This window comes from Bos indicus x Bos taurus, chromosome 14, assembly GCF_003369695.1.
Source record: "Bos indicus x Bos taurus breed Angus x Brahman F1 hybrid chromosome 14, Bos_hybrid_MaternalHap_v2.0, whole genome shotgun sequence".
Lineage (NCBI taxonomy): Eukaryota > Metazoa > Chordata > Mammalia > Artiodactyla > Bovidae > Bos > Bos indicus x Bos taurus.
Genome location: NC_040089.1, coordinates 21,484,150 through 21,506,006, shown reverse-complemented (window position 1 = coordinate 21,506,006; position 21,857 = coordinate 21,484,150). Strand labels below are relative to the sequence as shown.

The following is a 21,857-nucleotide window of genomic DNA, read 5'->3' as shown; positions in this document are numbered from 1 at the left end:
TCTTGGCCACAGCGGCATGAACACAGACAGCACTAGAATCTGTCTGAACAGCAGAGACTGTTCGCTGTCTGAGAATCAAAGATGGTAAGATGTATTTAATGAAACCGCCACTTGTAAAACATGGCAAAATTCATGACATCTCATTACTGTGTGTGGAATCATCATAGAGCATAAAACGGTCTGAGATGCTGTCGTTTTTCTCAAAGGACATCATAAAACCTGGGTCCATTAAGTCAACAAGAGAAGGATCAAGGGCTCTTGAGAGCTCAGGGCCCAAATTCAAATCCAGAACCAAATTCTAGGAAGTTTCTGAAGATCCCCATCTTTCTGGAGCTCACAAAATTAATCACCTTTCTCTAATAACCTCTCCTCTCCAACTAACAAGGAGAAGTAGACATCTGTGTTTAGGATGTCTTGATGAAAATAAAAACCAAAGATCCTTTGTGTGTTGGCTTTTGAGGAGGGAGTCATGATGTTTCAGAGTAACAGTGACCATCAGATGGGGTGCCAGAACTGGCTGCAGGCAGCTAGAGCCCGCAACTTCTGTCTACATGGAAAGCTGTTAAAAGAAATTGTTTTCCTACCTAGCTGGGAGAAGCTAGCTGACAGAGCATGCCCAGGCTGGTTTGGAGAAAAGTGAAAGTGTTAGTCACTCAGTTGTGTCCAACTCTTTGCAACCCCATGGACTGTAACCTGCCAGACTCCTCTGTCCATGGGATTCTTCAGGCAAGATACTGGAGTGGGTAGCCATTCCTTTCTCCAGGGAATCTTCCAGACCTAGGGATCAAACCTGGGTCTCCCGCATTGCAGGCAGATTCTTTATCGTCTGAGCCACCAAAGAAGTGGTGATTAGAGAAGAGAGTTCCCCTTGCTCTGGGTGGAAGATGCCCCGGTTAAACTCTAACGCAAACTCAGTGAGCACAGGCATTCGCTCCCCTTTCCCTTTAAGCTCAGCCCATCCCGGTGCAGTCAGCTGCTCACCTGTGTGCATGCCAGGCCTTCAGGAGAGCAGGGCGCACAGTGGCATGGCGCATTTGACAGAAGAATCAGAATTAGCTTCTGGACAGGTCTGAGCCAAGTAAACCCCAGGAAGAGTTGGTGGCCAAAAACCACTCAAAAACCGTTTTAAACAAATGAGTTCCTTAAACAAAGAAAAACACATTGCCTCAAAAATATAAAGAAAACTCCAATTTCCCCAGAAATCACAGTCAGAGATTATTTACATAAATGAATGATTTTGGGTCCTTTAGAATGTAACTTTGGTTATTCTTAAATTCTTAAATTTTAAAAACCTGAATACATTTCTCCTTTTTAAAGGGGTATTCTAATGTGCAGCTCATTGGAGTGATACTAAACTGTCTTCCTTCTTATTTGCTTTATTGTCAGTTTAGGCTGTCCTGTAAGAAAAAAGGGGCTTTCCTGGTGACTCAGCAGTAAAAAATCCACCTGTAGTGCATGAGACATTGGTTTGATCCCTAGGTCAGGAAGCTCTCCTGGAGGAGGGCATAGCAACCCACTCCAGTAATCTTGCCTGTAGAATCCCATGGACAGAGGAGCCTGGTGGGCTACAGTCCATGGGGTCTTAAAGAGTCAGACACGACTATAGCAACTGAGCACACATGCACACATAATAAAAGCGCCAGCGTTATAATGGTTAACGCTACTTAACTTTGCTTAAGTGAGTGGTTGTAGGGTGAAGGCTCTATGTGGATAGGTACAGTTTGGTTCCTTCACCTTTTACCTTTGTATTCTCCACATTCTATCAATTGCTGAAGTCAAGCAGTGAATCCAACAGAGATGACAGGAACCCCCCAAATGTCTGAGCCCCAAAACTGTCAACCACACCTTAACTGCAGGAGCCCCGCCACGGATGAGACCATAAGAGTTGAAGGGCCAGAAAGTGCGGCAGTCGGTTTTTTAGAGAACCTGTGATGCTGGCAGTTTTCAAAACCTTTTTCCCATGAACGTTTCTCGCTGGACATCGTGGGTGGTAAACAGGATCAGTGTGGCCCCCTGCACCGTCACCTTGTGTCACCCTCCTCCACGCCTGCATTTGCACACGACTGTAACGATTTGCAGAGTTCTATCCTGGTTGGATTCTATTTTCTGACCTTAAAAGAGAATCTCATACATCCCTGAAACCACAAAAAGTAATTATTGTAGCAAAAAAAAAAAAAGAGAGAGAGAGAGAAAAAGCCAAAGTAATTAACCCTGAAATATGGGCTCCAATGCAGCAGTGCCCTGTGCCTGCCGTTTCTGTTGTCCACAATGCCCTCTGCTCCGTGCCCTTTGTTTCACGTAGGATTAAGTGTAAACAGTCTCGCTCCGCACTGAATACTAGCCTGATTCTCTCTCCACCAGGATGCGGGGCTTCCTTCATGGTGGGTGTTTGGTGTGTTTGTTTTTGCTGATTAGAATTCAGAGACCTCTTGAGTTCCTAGTTCGGAAAACAGGATATAGAAATACATGGCTTTCCCCCATTCTCAACTTCTGGAGCTGAGCATAGAAGCACTGTTGATGGACTAGAGAGATTCTGGCAGGAGGATTCAACTGTCCCAACTGGAGAGTCCGGAGGTGCTGGGCTGCCCAACAGAGTAGAGTCCCTCAGAGACCCTGTCTTCAAGGATCTTACGGTTAAAGAAGGACGAAAAACGTTGTCACTGCAGGAGGAGAGCAAGGTCTTCAGAGGGGCCTTTCCTGAGGTCCAGGGGAGGTGTGGGTGATTCTATAGGGAATTTGACCAGAACTTTGACAAAGGATTTATTTTCTTCTGCCTCCGTCTGGTCCTTTCCTTCCCCCAGTGAGCTTCTTGGAAGTTGTTTAAAGAGCCCAAGAGGAGAACAAGTTACGAATCTTGCATGTGGGCATGACTTTGTTAAAATCAAGCCAAAGGACACTGACCTTGAGACTGGCTTCATACCCACTCATCAGGGCTAATACAAGTTCTTTCAAGCTATGTGCAAAGTCATAACTCACCCCAAGTTTGGCAGGATAACTGAATTCGTGATATGCAAAATCCCTACTCATGTGTAAGATAAGACAGCAGAGGCAAACCTCAGGGAGGCAAGAGAACCTCTTCCAAAAACAATGAAGAACGTTATGAACATTCTGAAGTGTTCTCCTTTCCGAGTTTCTCAGCCTGAGTGTCTGCCTACCCCACACGCCTCCTTCACCGCCCAGCCCTGGGTGGAGGTGCCAGGGCAAACGCTCTCAGTCGCTGCCTGAGCTCACATTCACTACATCCTAAAAGTAGATCTTAGAAAGAACAGCTCCTGTTAAAATCCAATCCAGCACTTACACAGCATGTCCACACTGCCTAAATCACCTGTGGGTGTTTTAAGTATCTCTTTGAGAAATCAAGTCAGAGAAAAATTAGTAATAGCAATACCAAGTGGAGATCATTGTGGTTACAGCCACTTGTTTGAAGCATGAGCCATAGTGTGATACTGGAACTGTCCTTGGTCCTGAGATTTGTAGCCTGTGCTTCATTTCCATGTGGAATTCCTGTGAGTTTGCAAAACATAGGTGGACCACAGCTTCAGACATTCCCCCTTGAGTCTGGAGATGGTGCTCCTGAGATAAGCACAGGGCTGAGGACAACCAGGCAGCAGGAGGAGTGAGCAGCGGGGGTTTTCGGGGTCCACGCCATCCTCCTTCCTCCCCACCTTCCTCCTCCTCCTCCTCCCTCGTCAGCAGAGGTAGGAACAGGCACACAGTCTATCTTTATCCCAATCCCTGCCGCTTGCCAAGTGTTCTGTTGTTTGTTTTGGTGTTTTCCCCACCTGTTTAGACAAAGTGGCATATGCACAGTGTGCCTTAAAAGAAAACAAAAAATTGACACTTGCTTGAAATGTTTAAAGTTCAAAGTCTGTTTTGTGCTTGAACAAGGCCGAGAAACAACACGCTATCACATCTCCACTCCTGCTGCCTTCTCTCAGAAATAGCCCGGCGGCTCTGAGGATGGTTAGAATCCAAAATCAGCCTTTTTCAGTAACTTTAATGTGAAGTCAGATGCTGCGCACAACGTGAGTGAACTGCTCTGAGGGACTGTAGTCAGGATCTCAGAGAACCAGTGCTGTGTGTGGGGAAACCACCTCTTTGCTTCCATGTAGAACGGCATAGGGAGATCTCTTAGAGTCCAAAAACCCAATCAAATTATGATTATTATCAATTGTGTTGTTTACTGAATACCTACTATGTGTCAGGCACTATAAATGAGCCCTCTGCACATAATGTACCGTGTGCTTAGTCACTCAGTCATGTCTGACTCTGTGCGACCCCATGGATTGTAGACTGCCAGGCTCCTCTGTCCATGGAATTCTCCAGGCAAGAATACTGGAGTGGGTTGCCATGCCCTTCTCCAAGGGATCTTCCCAACCCAAGGATCAAACCCAGGTCTCCTGCATTGCAGGTGGATTCTTTACTGTCTGAGCCACCAGGGAAGTCCAGGAATACTTGAATGGCATCTCATTTTGCAGGTGAAGAAAGTAGTGCAGAAATATTAAATAATTGCTCCTAAATGGCACAGCTACAACTGTTGGAGATAAAACTTGAATTCTTGCCTAACTTTTGATCTCCTTGATGGATTTATCATTCCCTGGTGTACAAACTACTGGTCTACCAAGAGTTTTCACTATGACATTAAGTGTCAGACAAAGATTTAGGGGAAAAGATTGTAAATTTAGCTTCCCTGGTGGCTCAGGTGGTAAAGGATCTGCCTGCAATGCAGGAGACCTGGGTTCAATCCCTGGGTCAGGAAGATCTCCTGGAGGAGGGAATGGCAACCCACTCAGTATTCTTGCCTGGACAATCCCATGGGCAGAGGCACCTGGTGAGCTGCAGTCCATGAGATTATAGAGATTCAGACATGACTGAGAGACTAAATAACACTTTAATTTTATACCTTCTCTCAGTCACTTACTTCTCTTCTGAATTCCATCACAGGATTTCTATTAGTATATCTCACGAGTCATACTCTTAATAGCATTAATATTAATATTCAATTGCTATTTAGTAAGAATAAGATGTTTTCAGTTCATTTATTTTATTCATTTATTCATTTAATTTTTTGAGGTATGTGTGATCTTAGTTCCCTGACAAGGGACCAAACCCATACCCCCCGTAGAAGAAGCACAGAGTCTTAACCACTGGACCTTAGGGAATTCCCAGTTTGTTTATTGTTAGTACCTGGTTACCCTTTTTTGAGGATAAGCAAGAGGATTTTATTTTTTTATATTAATTCGATTTTTAATTTAATTTTTATTTTATATTATAGTTGATTTACAGTGTGGTATTAGTTCATGGTATACAGCAAACTGATTCAGTTGTACATACACATATATCCTTTCTTTTTCAGGTTCTTTTCCCATATAGGTCATTACAGATTATTGAGTAGAGTGCCCTGTGCTATAAATAACTTGGGGTTAACATATACACACTTGTCCTCTGAAACATATTTTCAAAGTAGGCAGGGTATCGTTAACAAGGACTTTCTGTATAGCACAGTGAACTGTATTCAGTACCCTGCCTACTTTGAAAACATGTTTCAGAGGACTTCCAATATGAAGAAGATGTTTCCGCCCCCTGAATCAGGAACAGAAGAGCCTTAGTAGCGAGATGGAGCAGAAACCCGTCTGCAGACCCCCTCCTCTTGCACTTGTCTTAGCGCTGTCACAAAACGAGGAGGTGGTTCAACCTCTCCTTATTAACAACGGAGAATATGCCAAATAAGGAAAACAAGGCTATCTTATTCTACCAACACCTTGGAAGTTAATGCTTTTCATAATCAGAACATTTAAAGTAAAATTACAGTTTTGTTTTTTTATTTACTTTGTCACCATCTTTGAATGTAAGATAATTTTTTTATTTTTGAAACAATATAGTATTATCATTTTCCTGGGAAATATTTGAGGAAAAGAGCCCTTAGCCTATCCTTGCAAGAATTTATGTGATTCCCTTTTGTTCTTCTTTAAAAAACGATTTTCTTCCCATTTTCCCTAGTTGTAAGTGTAATCAAAATTCCAGGTTGTCTCCTGCTTTCAGTGACATAAGTCTTTTCCCTGTTGAAACAAAGTCCTTGAAATTATCATTTTACTGATCACATAATGTGCCAGTTAATAAGTACAGTGTAATATTGTCCCTCTTTTGGCAGACATCTGAGTCACTACTGATTTTATAGTACAGATAAGGCTTATAATAGATAATCACCTCAACTTTCAGCTGAATAATAATTTATAATTGTATAATTTATATATACATTACATAAAGTAAAATAATAATTTGTAGTCAATTTCACTAAAAATGTCCTATATGCATCAAATAAGCTTCTTGAAGGCAGCGACACTAGATTTCTCCATTTTCTTTTGCCCTAAATATACTGGCTTGAAAATGTTATGTGCTTTCTCAATCCTTTTGAAAATCAGCACCTCACAGGGAATATCTCTAACTAAGAAGTGGCTGAATTACATGGTCACTGATGTTGCTCCGAAGTTGGAGAGTATATGAGCAGTGTTAGACCAGGCTCAAGAAGTTTAAAATTCAAATAAGATCTAAGCCCTTTGAGAAATGAGCATCTTAGGAGTCAGGCTGGGGATCTCTGTCTGGGTAGGGCTGTCCTCTCCCCCTCCTATGGCCTCTCCCACCACCACCACCCCCTCCTCATTGCCCTGCTATGTGGAATTTCAAGCACAGAGAGAAATGATGTCTATTGATACTGCTCTGAATGAAATCCATGCAGTAAACGTGTGATCCACCCATCCATGGGCAGAAAGGGGCCCTTCTCTGGTGCTGTGTGTAATTGTCGAGTGCATCTGTGAGCTCACTTAAAGCCCATCTGTACCCGCATGGCCGCCTGCTACCCCCTCCCCTTCCCCAGCACGGTCAGGTGCTCAGAGCAGCCGGCTGGGGCGCGGGGCACAGAAAACCACCTCTTTCAAACATTAGGAATGATTTTTTTTTTCGATCAACCTATGATTACTCAACATGTAGAACCACAACTCTGAGAATCTCTGTTTTTTTTTTCTCATTTACTCATTGGAAGTTTTTTTTTTTTTTTAGTTTCCTGTAGAAACTAAAATATATATTAGTGTTGTCTTGGAATAGTTGGTATTTTTTTTTTCAGCAAGCTCGAATCTGCACTATTTATGGGTTTTGCACTATAAAATGCTGCAGCCCAGTCACGTGGCTCCCTTTTCCTAAGCCATCTGTCACAGAGGTCTGGAATTTTATGTGAATGTTGGTTGTGCAGTCTTAACCCAAGTTTTTTTTATTTTTTTATGAAAAAAATGTCAGCAACTACAATATTTAGCATTTTGCTTTACATTGGCCATTAAACTTGATTGCTATAGCTCTGTTTCATTGCTATAGTTACATATCAGCATTGAAGCCAAAAGTTGTTTTGATGTGCTTGTGGCAGACTGCACTGTACTGTGGAGAGAGTGTGCAGCACAGATATGGTTAATATCTTGGATTTTTGTAACTAAGGTTTATTAATGCTGGTATAAAAATGTATTTGATATTATACAGATGGCATAAGATGTGGTGGTTACTAAGTTATTATCCTGGATAAGCTCTACTGTGAAATTCAGGGCTTAAAACTATCACAGGAGATTAAACTATTTACTAAAAAGGACAGAAAGACAGGACGAAAGCATCTTAGTACAAATACATTAGAAGTGTATTTACCTCCCATAGATATCGTAAAGCATCTTTACCTGAGAGATTGAGAACAAAAACTTTGCAGGTAAAACAAGCAGACAGAAGAGATGCTTTTATTTTTTAATTCAGCAACAGTACAGTGGACCTCATCTCAGTGGGAACGTTGGGGAGGGGATAAGGGCAGAGTGTAACTGGGGGGTTAAAATAAACCTCTGGGAAGTAGGTGTTAGGGATCTTAGGAACATATTCAGGGAAGTCTCCTGCTTTTCCAGACAAAAGAAACAGAGGAGAGACATTGTCTAGAAGTTAATTGTGAATTGACGGACGGCAATGAGAACCCCGGGAAGGTATTCCTTTGACCCACTTAGGAGGGTAAAAAGCTCACTCTCCGAGAGTCCTGGGAGTTACTGTCTGGCAGCGTTCACGATTCAGGACCGTGCACACCATCCTCGGGCACGTGACTTGCAGAAGGGCCAGGATGCATGGGGACCTTGTTGGCACTTGAACCTTAAAAACAAAACGAAGCTCAGCCAAGGTCTCCCGAGGAGAAATGTCGTGAGGCAGAATTAAAGTCTCATACTGAGTATCTGGAAAATAATCACCTTTATTCTGGAGTTTTCAGTGTAGAGCTTAGCCTCCTACCCCCACCCTGGTCATGCTGCCAGCTGCCACCTCACATCCCCGAGGGGGAACTAGGCGTGCACTGCCCACCTCCCCCAGCCCACCCCCCATGAGTTAACCAAGCTTTTCTGGTTCAAGTCACTCAGGGTAAAATGTCACTGTCACAGTAATCTAATATGGTTCTAATATTTCCCAATAAAAATTCTCTCCCAGCTGGTTATTTTCTGCATGTTTTTCATGTTGGGAGGGGGATAGTGTGTCTCTTTATTAACTCCAGTGTTAATGCTTTAAAGGATGAATTGGGAGTGATAATTCTGCAAACTAGAAAGGAAGATTTAAAGCTAAACTTAAAAAAAAGATAAAATATGTTTAGCCAGTACATTTAGTATTTGGACCATCTTACTTATATTTAGGCTTACATTGCTTAAACCCAGAAACACGAAACTCCCTAATGGGGCTGCTCTGAGAAGTCTGCCTAAGAATTGAACATTAACCAAAGCGAATCAGAAAGCGAGATTTAAAATCAGATATACTTCCATAAAAGCTTGCATTTAAAGTGATCCCTTAAAAGCCCCACATGGCCAGGCTACCACTGCAAACTGCTTACATGGTTTTTTTTTTTGTTTCCTGTTATACACAGGGGGCCGAGATAGAAGTGGATGAGAATGGCACATTGGACTTAAGCATGAAAAAAGCTCGAATCCTGGACAAAGTTGCACCCCTAACTTCCACTAACCCTTCTGTTCCAACTGCTTCCTCTTCCCCGTTCAAAACCAGCAGCCTTCTGGTCAACGCTGCCTTCTACCAGGCCCTGTGTGACCACGAAGGCTGGGACACGCCCATCAACTATAGCAAAGCCCACGGGAAGACGGAGGAGGAGAAAGAGGTACTGTTCCAGTGTCAATCAATAAGTTGGAGACAGAGCGTGATCGGATAGTGTGGTCCACTTATTCCTCCTGCACATTTCTCACCATCCTATTTAGATAACACGTAATTCTGTAGCTGGTTTTTGATTTTGGTAAAGCGATGATTTTAAATTTCAGGAGATATTTACAAATGAATTCAACATTTCCCATCCCTTGCCTAAAACGAGATGTCATTAGAGTCTGTCATATCACCGTTAAGGGTTGAGTTGTATGCACTGAGAGGTGGTGTCATCTATCCTGGGACACGGCAGCCTGTGAGCCGTGAGCCCATGTGTCTCTGCACCAGAGGCTGGAACAGGAGAGCAAATCTGTACAGGGATGCTTCTTGTCAAATTCCCTTCCGTGGTTTCATGGAGGGATGGTGTGGGCATCCCTCCATGCAGAGCTGTAGTCCAGGGACTGATCCTGGCCATCGGGTGTCCAAGCTGTGGCAACCCCAGAGCTGTGAGCTGGGTTATCCCTGGAGGTGGAATCACCCCAGAAGTCAGATGTTGTGCAGGAAGACATCAGCTTCCTCTCATGGCTGGAGCCCCCTGGGGTGGGTCTGATGAGCCCCGACTCAGTGTCATTCCAAAGAGTTCACGGCTACACCCTCCACTGGTTAGACTCTGGGTCACTGCACATGTGACCCCAGCCTTCCTGCAAGGCTGTCTGTCCTAGGGAAGTGCTTGGTGCTTGCCAGCTGACACGTTTGAAGAACTGAAGTAGACATTTGGAAGTAAGCATCACCCCCCTTTTTTCAGATATGTGAAGCTCAGAGACTTTGGAGGGAGGCTAATTTGATTTTAACATATACTTTATTTTTTATTGAAGTATAGTTGGTTTACAATATCATATAAGTTTCAAGAGTACAGCACAGTGCTTCAGATACATATACATACACACATATATACATATATATGGGCTTCCCTGGTGGCTCAGATGGTAAAGAATCTACCTGCAATGCAGGAGACTGGGGTTCGATCCCTGGGTCAGGAAAATTCCCTGGAGGAGGAAATGGCAACCCACTCCAGTATTCTTGCTTGGGAAATCCCATGGACAGAGGAGCCTGGCGGGTTACAGTCCATGGGGTCACAAAGAGTCGGACACGACTGAGTGACTAACACTACTCACTCTGCATATATATGTGTATGTGCGTGTGTATTCTTTTCCAGATTCTTTTCCCTTACAGATTATTACATAATACTGAGTATAGTTCCCTGTGTGACTTGAGCATCTTCCTTAACATCTCTGGGCATGAGTCAGTGTCAATGGCAGTGATCAAAAAATTGGGGTGTTTTCTGTTCCCCTTCTGTCCTTCCCTTCCACCCTCCCCCCACACACACTTTCATTGGCATCCCCATGTCCAGTAAGACTGGCCCCGAGGACGTAGGACACCCATCTGGTAGGAGAACCAAACTGTAGCCAAGCTCCTGGATGAGTGAGCAGTCAAGCAGGCGTGCAGAATAGCTGGAGGGGGAGTGGCCTGGAGGAGCCTCCAGGACCCAAGGCAGCTCTGCGTCTCCGTCACCACCAGCCACACCTTCCCAGGAGGGCAGGGGTCTCCTACAGCAGCAGGTTCCAGTTAGATTATGCCATGTGGGGCTTAGTCACTGTCCTTTCTTTGGCTTTTAAAAGTTCACCCAAGTATTTAGGGATGGTTTGAGTTAATCTATCATAACACTACTTTAGAAAAATTTTCTTAAATCACACACATCCAACTTTAATGTAAAACAGACCCTGCAAAGTGTAAGAAGCTGGTTTGCCTCAGGTGGTGATTGAGAATTGGTGAACATGTGTCTCTGTCCTCCTCTGCATTCCCTAGTCAGCTTGTGCAAAGTCCCCAAGGTTACACCTTGTTTTTGTCATTGCCGTATAATCCAGAAATGTGCCTACATTCACACTTGCCATCACTCCATACCAGGGTCCGAGGTGGAGATGAGGTGGTGGGGGTGGATCCTTTGGAAGCACAGCCCAGATGAGAGCAAGGATGGTGATTCTTCTGAGTCAGGGACACCCCCAGTCCAGAAGACTCCCTCTATTGCCAATCAGTCTCCTGCCTAAACCACTCCCAAATGAGGGCACCTAATCCTTGGGGGCAGGAGGAGAAGGGGACGACAGAGGATGAGATGGCTGGATGGCATCACTGACTCGATGGCCGTGAGTCTGAGTGAACTCCAGGAGTTGGTGATGGACAGGGAGGCCTGGCATGCTGCGATTCATGGGGTCGCAAAGAGTCGGACACGACTGAGTGACTGAACTGAACTGAACTGAATCCCAGCTATGAGACCTGGAGGTCCAGTCAAAAATGTGTGGCACGGAGGATGGTCCCTTACAGAGTGACCGTTAGTGCATCCTTATTCTTAGGCGAGTCCACTGGGATGAAACCCCCCACGTTGGAGAGGCTTGGTGCCATGTGCTGGGGGCTTGGACTTTCTCTTCCTCATCCTTGCAACCCCACTGTATACCAGCCATGGTCACTGTTCACCCCAAGTCTTCTTTCTGCTTGCACAGGGTCAGACATCCGGTCAAGTCCCCACCAGTAACAAAGCAAAGTGTGTTCTTGCTCCCTTTCAGGGTCTTTGTGTCGTTTGACACAGGTTCTGATGGCTCAGTGGTAAAAAACCTGCCTGCCAACACAAGAGATGCAAGAAATGTGGGTTTGATCCCTGGGTCAGGAAGATCTCTTGGAGGAGGAAATGGTGACCCTCTCCAGTATTGTTGTCTGGAAAATCCCTGGGAATGGACAGAGGAGCCTGGCAGGCTATAGCCTATGGGGTTGCAAGAGTTGGACATGACTTAGCTGTAAACCACCACCATAATGTCTGTAGCAATGTCTGCAGGGTACTCCTTATATTCTGGGCACTCCTGCCACTTAGGGGTTGAGTAGGTCCCTTGGGGACCTCCTTGGCTATGTGTACTTCTTAACACTTAGCAGAAAGTAAAGTCTCATAACAAATATTCTCTCCTTAGAAACATGTGAGGAGTCATCTGGGCAGCTTTGTGGATTCAGCTGGGGTCCATTCCTATCTAATGCTGATGGAGCTGACATCCCAGTGCAGTCATGGGGAAGATGGATCATTTCGATTAGACGTCTGCTCTTTTCAGAGCGGCTTACTTCCTTCAGGTCTGCTAGTGCAGGCTCACTGCTACAACTTGCAACCTAAGTATCTGACATCTGGGCTTCCCAGGTGGAGCTAGTGGCAAAGAACCCACCTGCCAGTGCAGGAGACATAAGAGACATGGGTGCGATCCCTGGGTTGGGACGATCCCCTGGAGAAGGAAATGCAACCCACTCCAGTATTCTTGCCTGTAGAATCTCATGGACAGAGGAGCCTGGCCAGCTACAGTCCCTGGGGTCGCAAAGAGTCAGACATGACTGAAGTGACTTAGCACACAGCACACATCTGATATCTGGGATTGACAAGCTACTGGAAGTTCGATGTTATAACAAGAACAAAGACGGCTTTGGAGATCCTGAGTTCCTGGAGTCCTAGAGCTTGCGCTAGGTTTGAGTTGACAAGGTAGTTTTTAAGCTCAGTGCCTATTGTCAGGGTCTGAGCATGGGTGGTTCACTGCTGGGCGCTATCCCTGCGGGACACACACAAAAGTGCTTCTGAATCCCCGTAAGCCCTGGGACAGTTCCTTACCCCTGCTCTTTGTTCCTGAGTCCATGCCAAGGTGATTTACATGTGTGAAAGAAAGAGTATTTTTCACATTCTGTTCTGACCCAGAAAGAGAAATGTGATGCTCAATAGTTATTATTTTGTAGAAATCGATGGTAGTCAATGTCCTCATTGCGAAGGTACAACGCAACGCAACACCCCTCAGAGGGTGGCCACACTGAGTCGGAATAAGGATGATGGCTCTTTCTCCACAGTGTCTGATTCTCCTGACTAATCTGAAGAGCAGGATTATTACCAAAGTTTCTAGAGAAGGAAATTGAAGCCAGGTGGAGTGAACTTGCTGTTCTTTGGTCATATAGAAATTAAGTAATGGGCCTGGGTGGCAGGACCAGGTGCCATCTCAGGATGGCAGGACCAGAGTTCTGAGCCCGGGTGCAGAACATGGCCAGTGACCATGCAAACCAGGGACGGATGGTCCTGGCTGTGCTTCCCGGGAGCTCTGCCGAGATGCTGCTCAGGGTCCCAGGGTGCTCTGTGAACCTGGGCTGCTCTCAACTCCACATACTTCACATTCTCCACACACCCTCACACCCCACACCCACACAGCCCCAGACCCCACATGCCCCCAACACAGCCCACACAACCCTACACCCCACACCCCGTACACACTCCACACATACCTACAGCCACAGCCCACACACTCCACACCCCCTCACACACCCTCACACCCCACACCCATACAGCCCCAGACCCCACATGCCCCCACACAGCCCACACAACCCTACACTCCACACCCCGTACACACTCCACACACACCTACAGCCACAGCCCACACACTCCACACCCCCTCACACACCCTCACACCCCACACCCACACAGCCCCAGACCCCACATGCCCCCACACAGCCCACACAACCCTACACCCCACACCCCATACACACTCCACACACACCTACAGCCACAGCCCACACACTCCACACCCTCTCACACACCCTCACACCCCACACCCACACAACCCCATACCCCTCATACCCCCACACCCCACACACCCTCACACCCCATACACCCTCACACCCCACACCCCCCTTACACCCCATACCCCACATACCCTCATACCCCACACCCCATACACTCCATACACCCTCCACATACCCCACACCCACACCCCACACACTCCACACACCAAAAACCACAGCCCACACACTCCACACCCCCTCACACACCCTCACACCCTACACCCACACAGTCCCATACCCCACATACCCCCTCACACCCCTACACCCTGCACCCCACACCCCATACACCCCCACACCCCCTTACACCCCATACCCCACATACCCTCATACCCCACACCCCATACACTCCATACACCCTCCACACACCCCACACTCACACCCCACACACTCCACACACCAAAAACCACAGCCCAAACACTCCACACCCCCTCACACACCCTCACATCCCACACCCACACAGCCCCATACCCCACATACCCCCTCACACCCCCATACACCCCCACACCCCATACTCCACATATCCCACACACTCCACACACCCCACACCCCTACACCCCACACACCCCACACACCTACATCCCACACACTCCACACAACCTCATACCCCACACCCACACAGCCGTGTACCCCACATACCCCCACACACCCCACACCCACACCCCACACACTCCACACACCCTCCACACACCCCACACCCCTACACCCCACACACCCCACACACCTACATCCCACACACTGCACACACCCTCATACCCCACACCCACACAGCCGTGTACCCCACATACCCCCTCACACCCCCATACACCCCCACACCCCATACTCCACATATCCCACACACTCCACACACCCCACACCCCTACACCCCACACACCCCACACACCTACATCCCACACACTCCACACAACCTCATACCCCACACCCACACAGCCGTGTACCCCACATACCCCCTCACACCCCACACCCACACCCCACACACTGAACACACCCTCCACACACCCCACACCCCCATTACTCCACACCCCCTCACACCCCACACTCCATACACTCCCACACCCCATACCCTACACACTCCGCACACCCCACACCCCTACACCCCACACACTCCACACACCCCACAACCCTACACCCCACACACTCCACACACTCCACACACCCTCACACCACACACCCCCTATACCCCCACACCCCCCCATACCTCCCACACCCCCCACCCCACACAACACTCACGCCTATACTCATGACCAGAAACTGGGTGATTATTTCTAATTCATTGTTATCTTGTTCATATGCACAACAGTTGCTTAATTTTGGTGGTAATTTTCAGAAAATATTGTCTGTCTCTCTCAGTGAAATAGCCTGTCCAGATGCCCCCTAAAAAAAAAATCCTGAATCTGGAAAAAACTCAAACTATCTCGAAAGGAAAGTGCTGAGAAATAACTAGAGCTGTCAGTTTTGTTCAACTGTCAGTTCTCCAAAGACTTCAGATGTTAAAAGTGCCAGATGCTATTATCTGTTATTCATGCTCTCATTATGTTCTGCTTTTTACTAAAATCAATATAAACTCCTATTGTACATTAAAGGAATTTCATCGCACCCATGCAATCTCTAAACACACATATATGTATGCCACATTTTCTCTTATGTATCTCCAATATAAATTATTATTTTCAAAAGGATGCTATAAATTTTGAAAAAAAAATCTGACAAATGATGTTGACATATTTTTTACGGTATGCAATTTAGGAGTTTATATGATATACAATGCTTCAGTAACAAAATTAAACATTCTTATAATGAGGGTCACCTGTATTTTAATACATATGCTCTCTGCAAGTTTCTAGAGGTAGAATGCTGAGCCAAAAGAAAAAAAAAAAGGAGGAAGGGAGAGACAATTATTTCATAATGCGATTGCATATCCAAGATTCCATAATTTTTTAAGGAAGTTACAAAATATTTAAAAGGTCATATCCAATAAAATTATTCTGTTGAAACAGCAACACATTTTACTTTGCTAAGTTAAATACCATATATTCTGCAAGAATTAATTTTGAATGTATTTGAGTCAAGTAAGTTAAGCTTTCATAGATGATTATTTCTTTCAGAATCTCTTATTCCCTTGTCTTCTACAGTGTGCAGATTCAACAAACAACAGCTGATAACCTTTATATGTTCATCTGTAAATGTACATGCCTTCTTAGAGATACTTTGCTAATTCCTATCACAAAGAAAATAATAAAATAGCTCTTTTCTGCTTTATGCCATTTTTGTGAAAAATCTAACATCTGAACAGAAAAACAAAGTCTGTTCTTTGTCTTTCTTGTGAAGTCAGGATCAGTACTAAACTGAAAAGAAGGCCATGAAAATTAGTAATGATCCAACATTGCTTTTGGATCAATTAATAGCGATTCCATCCAGTGAGTAAAAGCATTACAAAATATCAACTTAGCAGAAGAGGTCATTGGATATACATTTGTAAAAGGCCAAGACGTTTTATAAATTATAGTGGAAAACAGTACCCACGCTGAATCCAGGCACCTCCAAATGAAATGGATAATAGTGTATCTGGGGGTCTCCCTGGTGGTTCAGTGGTAAAGAATCCACCTGCCAATGCAGGAGATACGGGTTCGATCCCTGGTCCGGGAGGATCCCACGTACCTCGGAGCAACTAAGCTCGTGCGATACAACTACTGAGCCTGTGCTCTGGAGCCCAGGAGCTGCAATTCCTGAAGCACCTGTGCGCCTAGAGCCTGTGTTCCACAAGCTTCTCTCCACGAGAGAAGCCACTGCAATGGGAAGTCCACGCACCGCAACTAGAGAGTAGCCCTTGCTCGCCACAACTAGAGAAAAGCCCAGGCAGTAATGAAGACCCAGCACAGCAAATAAATAGCAAATAATATTTTTTTAAAAAATAGTGTATCCAGTTTAAGCTCTTATAATTAGGAATTGCTTTGCTCTAGTCACATTGTGAAATGTGAAAGCATAAGCATCATTCACTTGTTTTCTATATATTTCACAGAAGCAGCATTAAAATAACCCTTCTCCTTGTACCTTAATAGACAACGATCATCAAGCACCCATTTCTCTTTGTTTTTTAGTGATATATGATTTTCTGCTACTAGTTTCAAACATTTATCAATAATTCAAAATGGAATACTCAGTATTTAATATGAAAAAAGAAATTAGACCAAACCAGGTTTTACTAATTTGCTCTGAAGATCCTGTTCCTTGAGGTCATTCATGCATGTTTTCACCACTGTGTGGTCTTGTGTAAAATAATCGATTGAACTGTTGTCCAGGTAATTAATTAAGGAAATTACATTTGCCTTTATAACTGAGATCAAGGCTTAGAATTCTTCTTAGATTGGGAAAATCCACGGATTTTGTTTTCCATTGATTTTGAGTGTCAACTCAGAATGATTAAAATTGTATTTACCCTTGCAATGTCATGTCCATGCAATTTAAATGAGATTTGCCTTCAATAACTCAAAATCATTTTCTCATCTTAAATGGATCAATACTTTTGAGATTTAGGAGACAGTTTTTTTTTAATAGATCAGTTCAGTTCAGTTCAGTCACTCAGTCGTGTCCGACTCTTTGCGACCCCATGAATCACAGCACACCAGGCCTCCCTGTCCATCACCAACTCCCGGAGTTCACCCAGACTCACGTCCATCGAGTCAGTGATGCCATCCAGCCATCTCATCCTCTGTCATCCCCTTCTCCTCCTGCCCCCAATCCCTCCCAGCATCAGAGTCTTTTCCAATGAGTCAACTCTTCCCATGAGGTGGCCAAAGGACTGGAGTTTCAGCTTTAGCATCATTCCTTCCAAAGAAATCCCAGGGCTGATCTCCTTCAGAATGGACTGGTTGGATCTCCTTGCAGTCCAAGGGACTCTCAAGAGTCTTCTCCAACACCACAGTTCAAAAGCATCAATTCTTCGGCACTCAGCTTTCTTCACAGTCCAACTCTCACATCCATACATGACCACGGGAAAAACCATAGCCTTGACTAGATGGACCTTTGTTGGCAAAGTAGTTAACCTCATTTTAATATTAAATCCAGAAAGTATTACATTTACTGAATATAAGCTTAACGATAAAAGTAAACTAATTATGTGTTTGAGTGAAACCATCATGAGTTGCCTGACAGTAATATATCATATGGTAAATAAGTGATGTGAAAGGGTCAATGAGATTTCCTTATGAAATCAGGATCAGTACTAAGCTTAAAAGAAGACCATGAAAATTAATGATAATCCAACAAGATAGTCCATCCAGAGAGTAAAAAACATGAGAAAAAACCAACTTAGCAAAAGAGGTAAAGGAAAACAGGAAGTGATTGATGTGAGACTAAAAACAGGTGTCCAGAAAAATCAAGCTAAACGCTGCTGAGACATTGTGGACTCAACCACTGTGCATTTAAGCAAATAGTTTAAATATTATTTGCATATCAGGAAGGACATTCTAATAAGCTCAATTTACTTCTTCATTCTCTATTTAAAAATTTGTGTGATTCATTTTTTGCAGAATTTCTTTTGTTTTACCAGTGCCTACTGTGTACATGGCAACCTGGAGAATCCCAAGGACAGAGGAGCCCTGTGGGCTACAGTATGTGGGGTCACAAAGAGTCAGACATGACTGAAGCGACTTAGCACACTCGCACACTACGTACATAAAGAACTATTTCCATGTTCTCCAGGAAATGTTTATTATACTGTAAAGCTTGAAATATACTGAAGTTAATATATTACAATATTAACTTATTTACATGGCTCAAGAAATTCCTCTGTAGTTTTATCTGCCAACATGTGAACTTTTAAAAATTGTGCCTGTGAGTTGTAATTTCTCATTCTTTACCAAGGATAAAAGTCCATGGCAGTCCGGGTGTACCCTTATTATTTTATTTATTTTGTGTACAAATCCGGTGAGGGGATGTCATCTAAGTCTTTAAGCCAAAACTCAGATTTGACCCTGATGACTTCAAATACAATTGTTTTTCCAGGGTTTCCTAACATCTTGTGTGCTTCTGTATTTTTTTTTTTTTTTCCCAGAAAGACCCAGTGAGCTCTCTAGAAAATTTAGAGGAAAAGAAGTTCTCTGGAGAGGCCTCCATACCAAGCCCTAAACCCAAGCTCCACACCAGAGATCTCAAGAAAGAACTCATCACGTGAGTGACCTGTGGTTCTAGAATGGAGACTCCTGATCAAAGCCTTGAGTAATAATACCTTGGCCTATGGAGTTGACTTGGCACTGTTTCAGGGCAATTTCGACTGACCGGTAGTTAAATATGCTGTGTGTACCTAGACCTCTACTCAGAACTAAGAGGATTATGAAAAAAAGGTGCATGACTTGATCTTGTGCTAAGGAAATTAAAAGTCAAATTGAAAGACAAAATATGCAAAACAATTAGAAATGTTTATGTTCTGGTCAGAGATCTTAATCGGACATTCCCTGACCTCAGAGGAGCCAAGTTAGGGCTAGAGGTAGTCTGTGTGAGTGTTAGTCACTCAGCTGTATCTGACATTTTGTGACCCCAAGAACTGTAGCCCGTCAGGCTCCTCTGTCCATGGAATTCTCCAGGCCAGAATACTAGAGTGGGTTGCCATTCCTGTCTTCAGGGGATCTTCCCAACTCAGGGATCGAATCTAGGTCTCCCACAATGCAGGCAGATTCTTTACCATCCAAGCCACCAGGGAAGCCCAGAAACTTTTAAAACTTCCTGCAGAATGTTATTTGGGAAGGGAGTTCATGGGTTTTGTTACATTCTAAAGGAGTTCTGTGACTCAGGAGAGTTGAAAGACCCAGGCAGGTAATACTGGTCAAGCTGCCGTGGGTTGTTCATCAGAAAGGGTTGCGTGGACCAGAAGGCCCTACACCAAGCCCCAGGACCAGGCAGCCTGAAGAGAGAAAGAGTCAGAAGGCGGGGGCAGGACAAGGGCCCTGAGAAGATGGCCTGGTTCAAGTTTTCCGTGAACAGACCACAGGATGTTTGAGCAGAAACATGAGCTAGTGCTGGGCTATTTGGGGAAGAGCAGTGTGCAGAGTTCTTCTGAGGCCGTATGCATGTGGGGGACCATCTGGGGTCAGAAAGATCTTCTAAAATGTTAACTAGAGATGCAGACGTGAGGTGTGGCCTGGGAGACGGTGCTTCTGGGGAAGACATATAGAAAGAAGAGGACAGAGTGCTCATCCCAGAATTTGAGAGCACGCATCCTGCTGGGACCTGAGAGGGTCAGAGATGCCCACAAAGAATACAAACCTGGGGACAGGGAGGAAAGTGATGGTCATGGGAGCTGAGAGCTCAGAAAATTTCCACCTGGGCCTTTGGTGGTTTCAAATGCCACAGGAAGTTCAGCGAAGTCAAAGCAGAAAAGGCAGAATGTCCAAGCATCGGGTTCCCTTACAAGAATAGTGTTTCCTGATGCCTGAGCATCCCTGAGCACTGTACCCCCTGGGAGGTGACCTGGGCAGCCAGGTACTTACATCCTCATGGCCTGCTAGTCAAGTTTCTAAAATTTTTGTATGGATTTTGTTTCTGCAATATTATCTCAAAGATCCTCAAAAAGGGCCAATGTTTATCCTTTGAAGGCAGATTTTGGAAATTTCCATAGTTGTTTCAAACTAAATGTAGTGTGAAAAACTGATGATTAACCTGCATCACCATGTTGGAGAGAAAGATGAAGTGCAATTATGTTGTCATGGGCCCTTCTCATTGGTGCAAAGAGAAAGGGCTCCGAAAATGCAGTGAACGATTTTCAGAATGTAGTCATGAATTCCTAGGACAAGAACTCCTTAGAGGCCTTGTGGTTTTCCTCTTTTTTCAGGACAGATGAGCACTGGGGTGGATACCACACACTCCCACAAACCTGTGTCACACACAGGTTCTGTAAACAACTCACCCAGTCCTTATCATGCTTTATGTTTCTAACCGGTAAATGTGCCTTAATTGCTTACCAGAAACTGTTTGGCTAGAGTAGATTTTCCGATGCTATGGGATCAACATAAATTCATTTAGATTTTGAGCGCCACTTACTGAGGGAACTAGCTGGTTTCCTTTCTCTAAACTGTGACGCTTTCCTTTGCAAATCTTCCCAGAATGTATCACCCAACTGGCACATGTTACTGTGTAAGATTTCTCATTGAAGATCTGTAAATTAACCCAGCCATCAGAGCCCAACGCATCAATTTTTCCTACTATGTCACTCCTTCAGCCTTTGCTTTATTGCTTGACCTCTTTAAAGCACAAAGCTTCAACAAAATAATTAGCCACTATTTAAACGCAAGCTTTATCATTATACTTCCTAAATGCACGCTTTATCATTATACTTTCTAAGTAATTTATCACTGTCTGGTTTAAAAATCATTGGCACTTCTTTGCCTCTCCTGGCAGTATTAATAAGGATGATTAAAAAAAATAGAAATAAAATTTAAAGTGAAATAAAATAAACGCAATGCTGTTTTGGCACACCAGGTGGCGATGTATTTCCAAAGTGGGAATTCCCAGGCTGTTATAAGCCATCCCTCACGCTCTGAATATTCCAGCTGCATAATGATCAGAAAAGACTGTTTCTCTGTTGATCGGGCGACTGGCACTTGCAGGATAACTCAGCTCAGATGTGAATTGTTGTTCTTTTTTTTTGTTTGCATATATTTGTAGTTTTTAATTTTCCTTCCTGATGTTCTAAGAAGGTGGTGGGCAGAGAGCTGGCTGGTTTAGCTCAGATCAAGCTCTGAAAATTAGGCATCTCTCGAGAGATGGAGGTGTTCTACCCTTATGGTTTCTTTAGACTACCTGAGAATGATTGGAAAGTAGCTTACAGGAAAAATATACTGAGAAGATGACATTTCAAAAATCTTGAATGTCATGAGACTATCCCCAGATACTCCTCTAAAGGGACAGAGTCTGATTCCACACATGGGTAAACCTCTCCATAAGGCAGGGTGCCTAGAACATCAGAAGGCATGACTGACATAGCTGATGCTTCCTCTGATTATTGGCACCGTCATAAAGGCCACTGAGTGGGCGGGGGTCAA

At 44.5% G+C, this 21,857-nt stretch overlaps 1 protein-coding gene across 3 annotated transcripts in view; it reads left to right on the top strand.

Annotated features, from left to right (window-relative positions):
* The window catches only part of ST18 (ST18, C2H2C-type zinc finger), an 88,895-nt gene that overhangs the window by 53,608 nt on the left and 13,430 nt on the right, over positions 1-21,857 (top strand). For all 3 annotated transcript variants that reach the window (XM_027560968.1, XM_027560967.1, XM_027560969.1), the window contains exons 11-12: positions 8,918-9,163; positions 18,875-18,990. In XM_027560968.1, the coding sequence (XP_027416769.1) occupies positions 8,918-9,163; positions 18,875-18,990 (362 nt within the window). The remainder of the gene's footprint in view (positions 1-8,917; positions 9,164-18,874; positions 18,991-21,857) is intronic.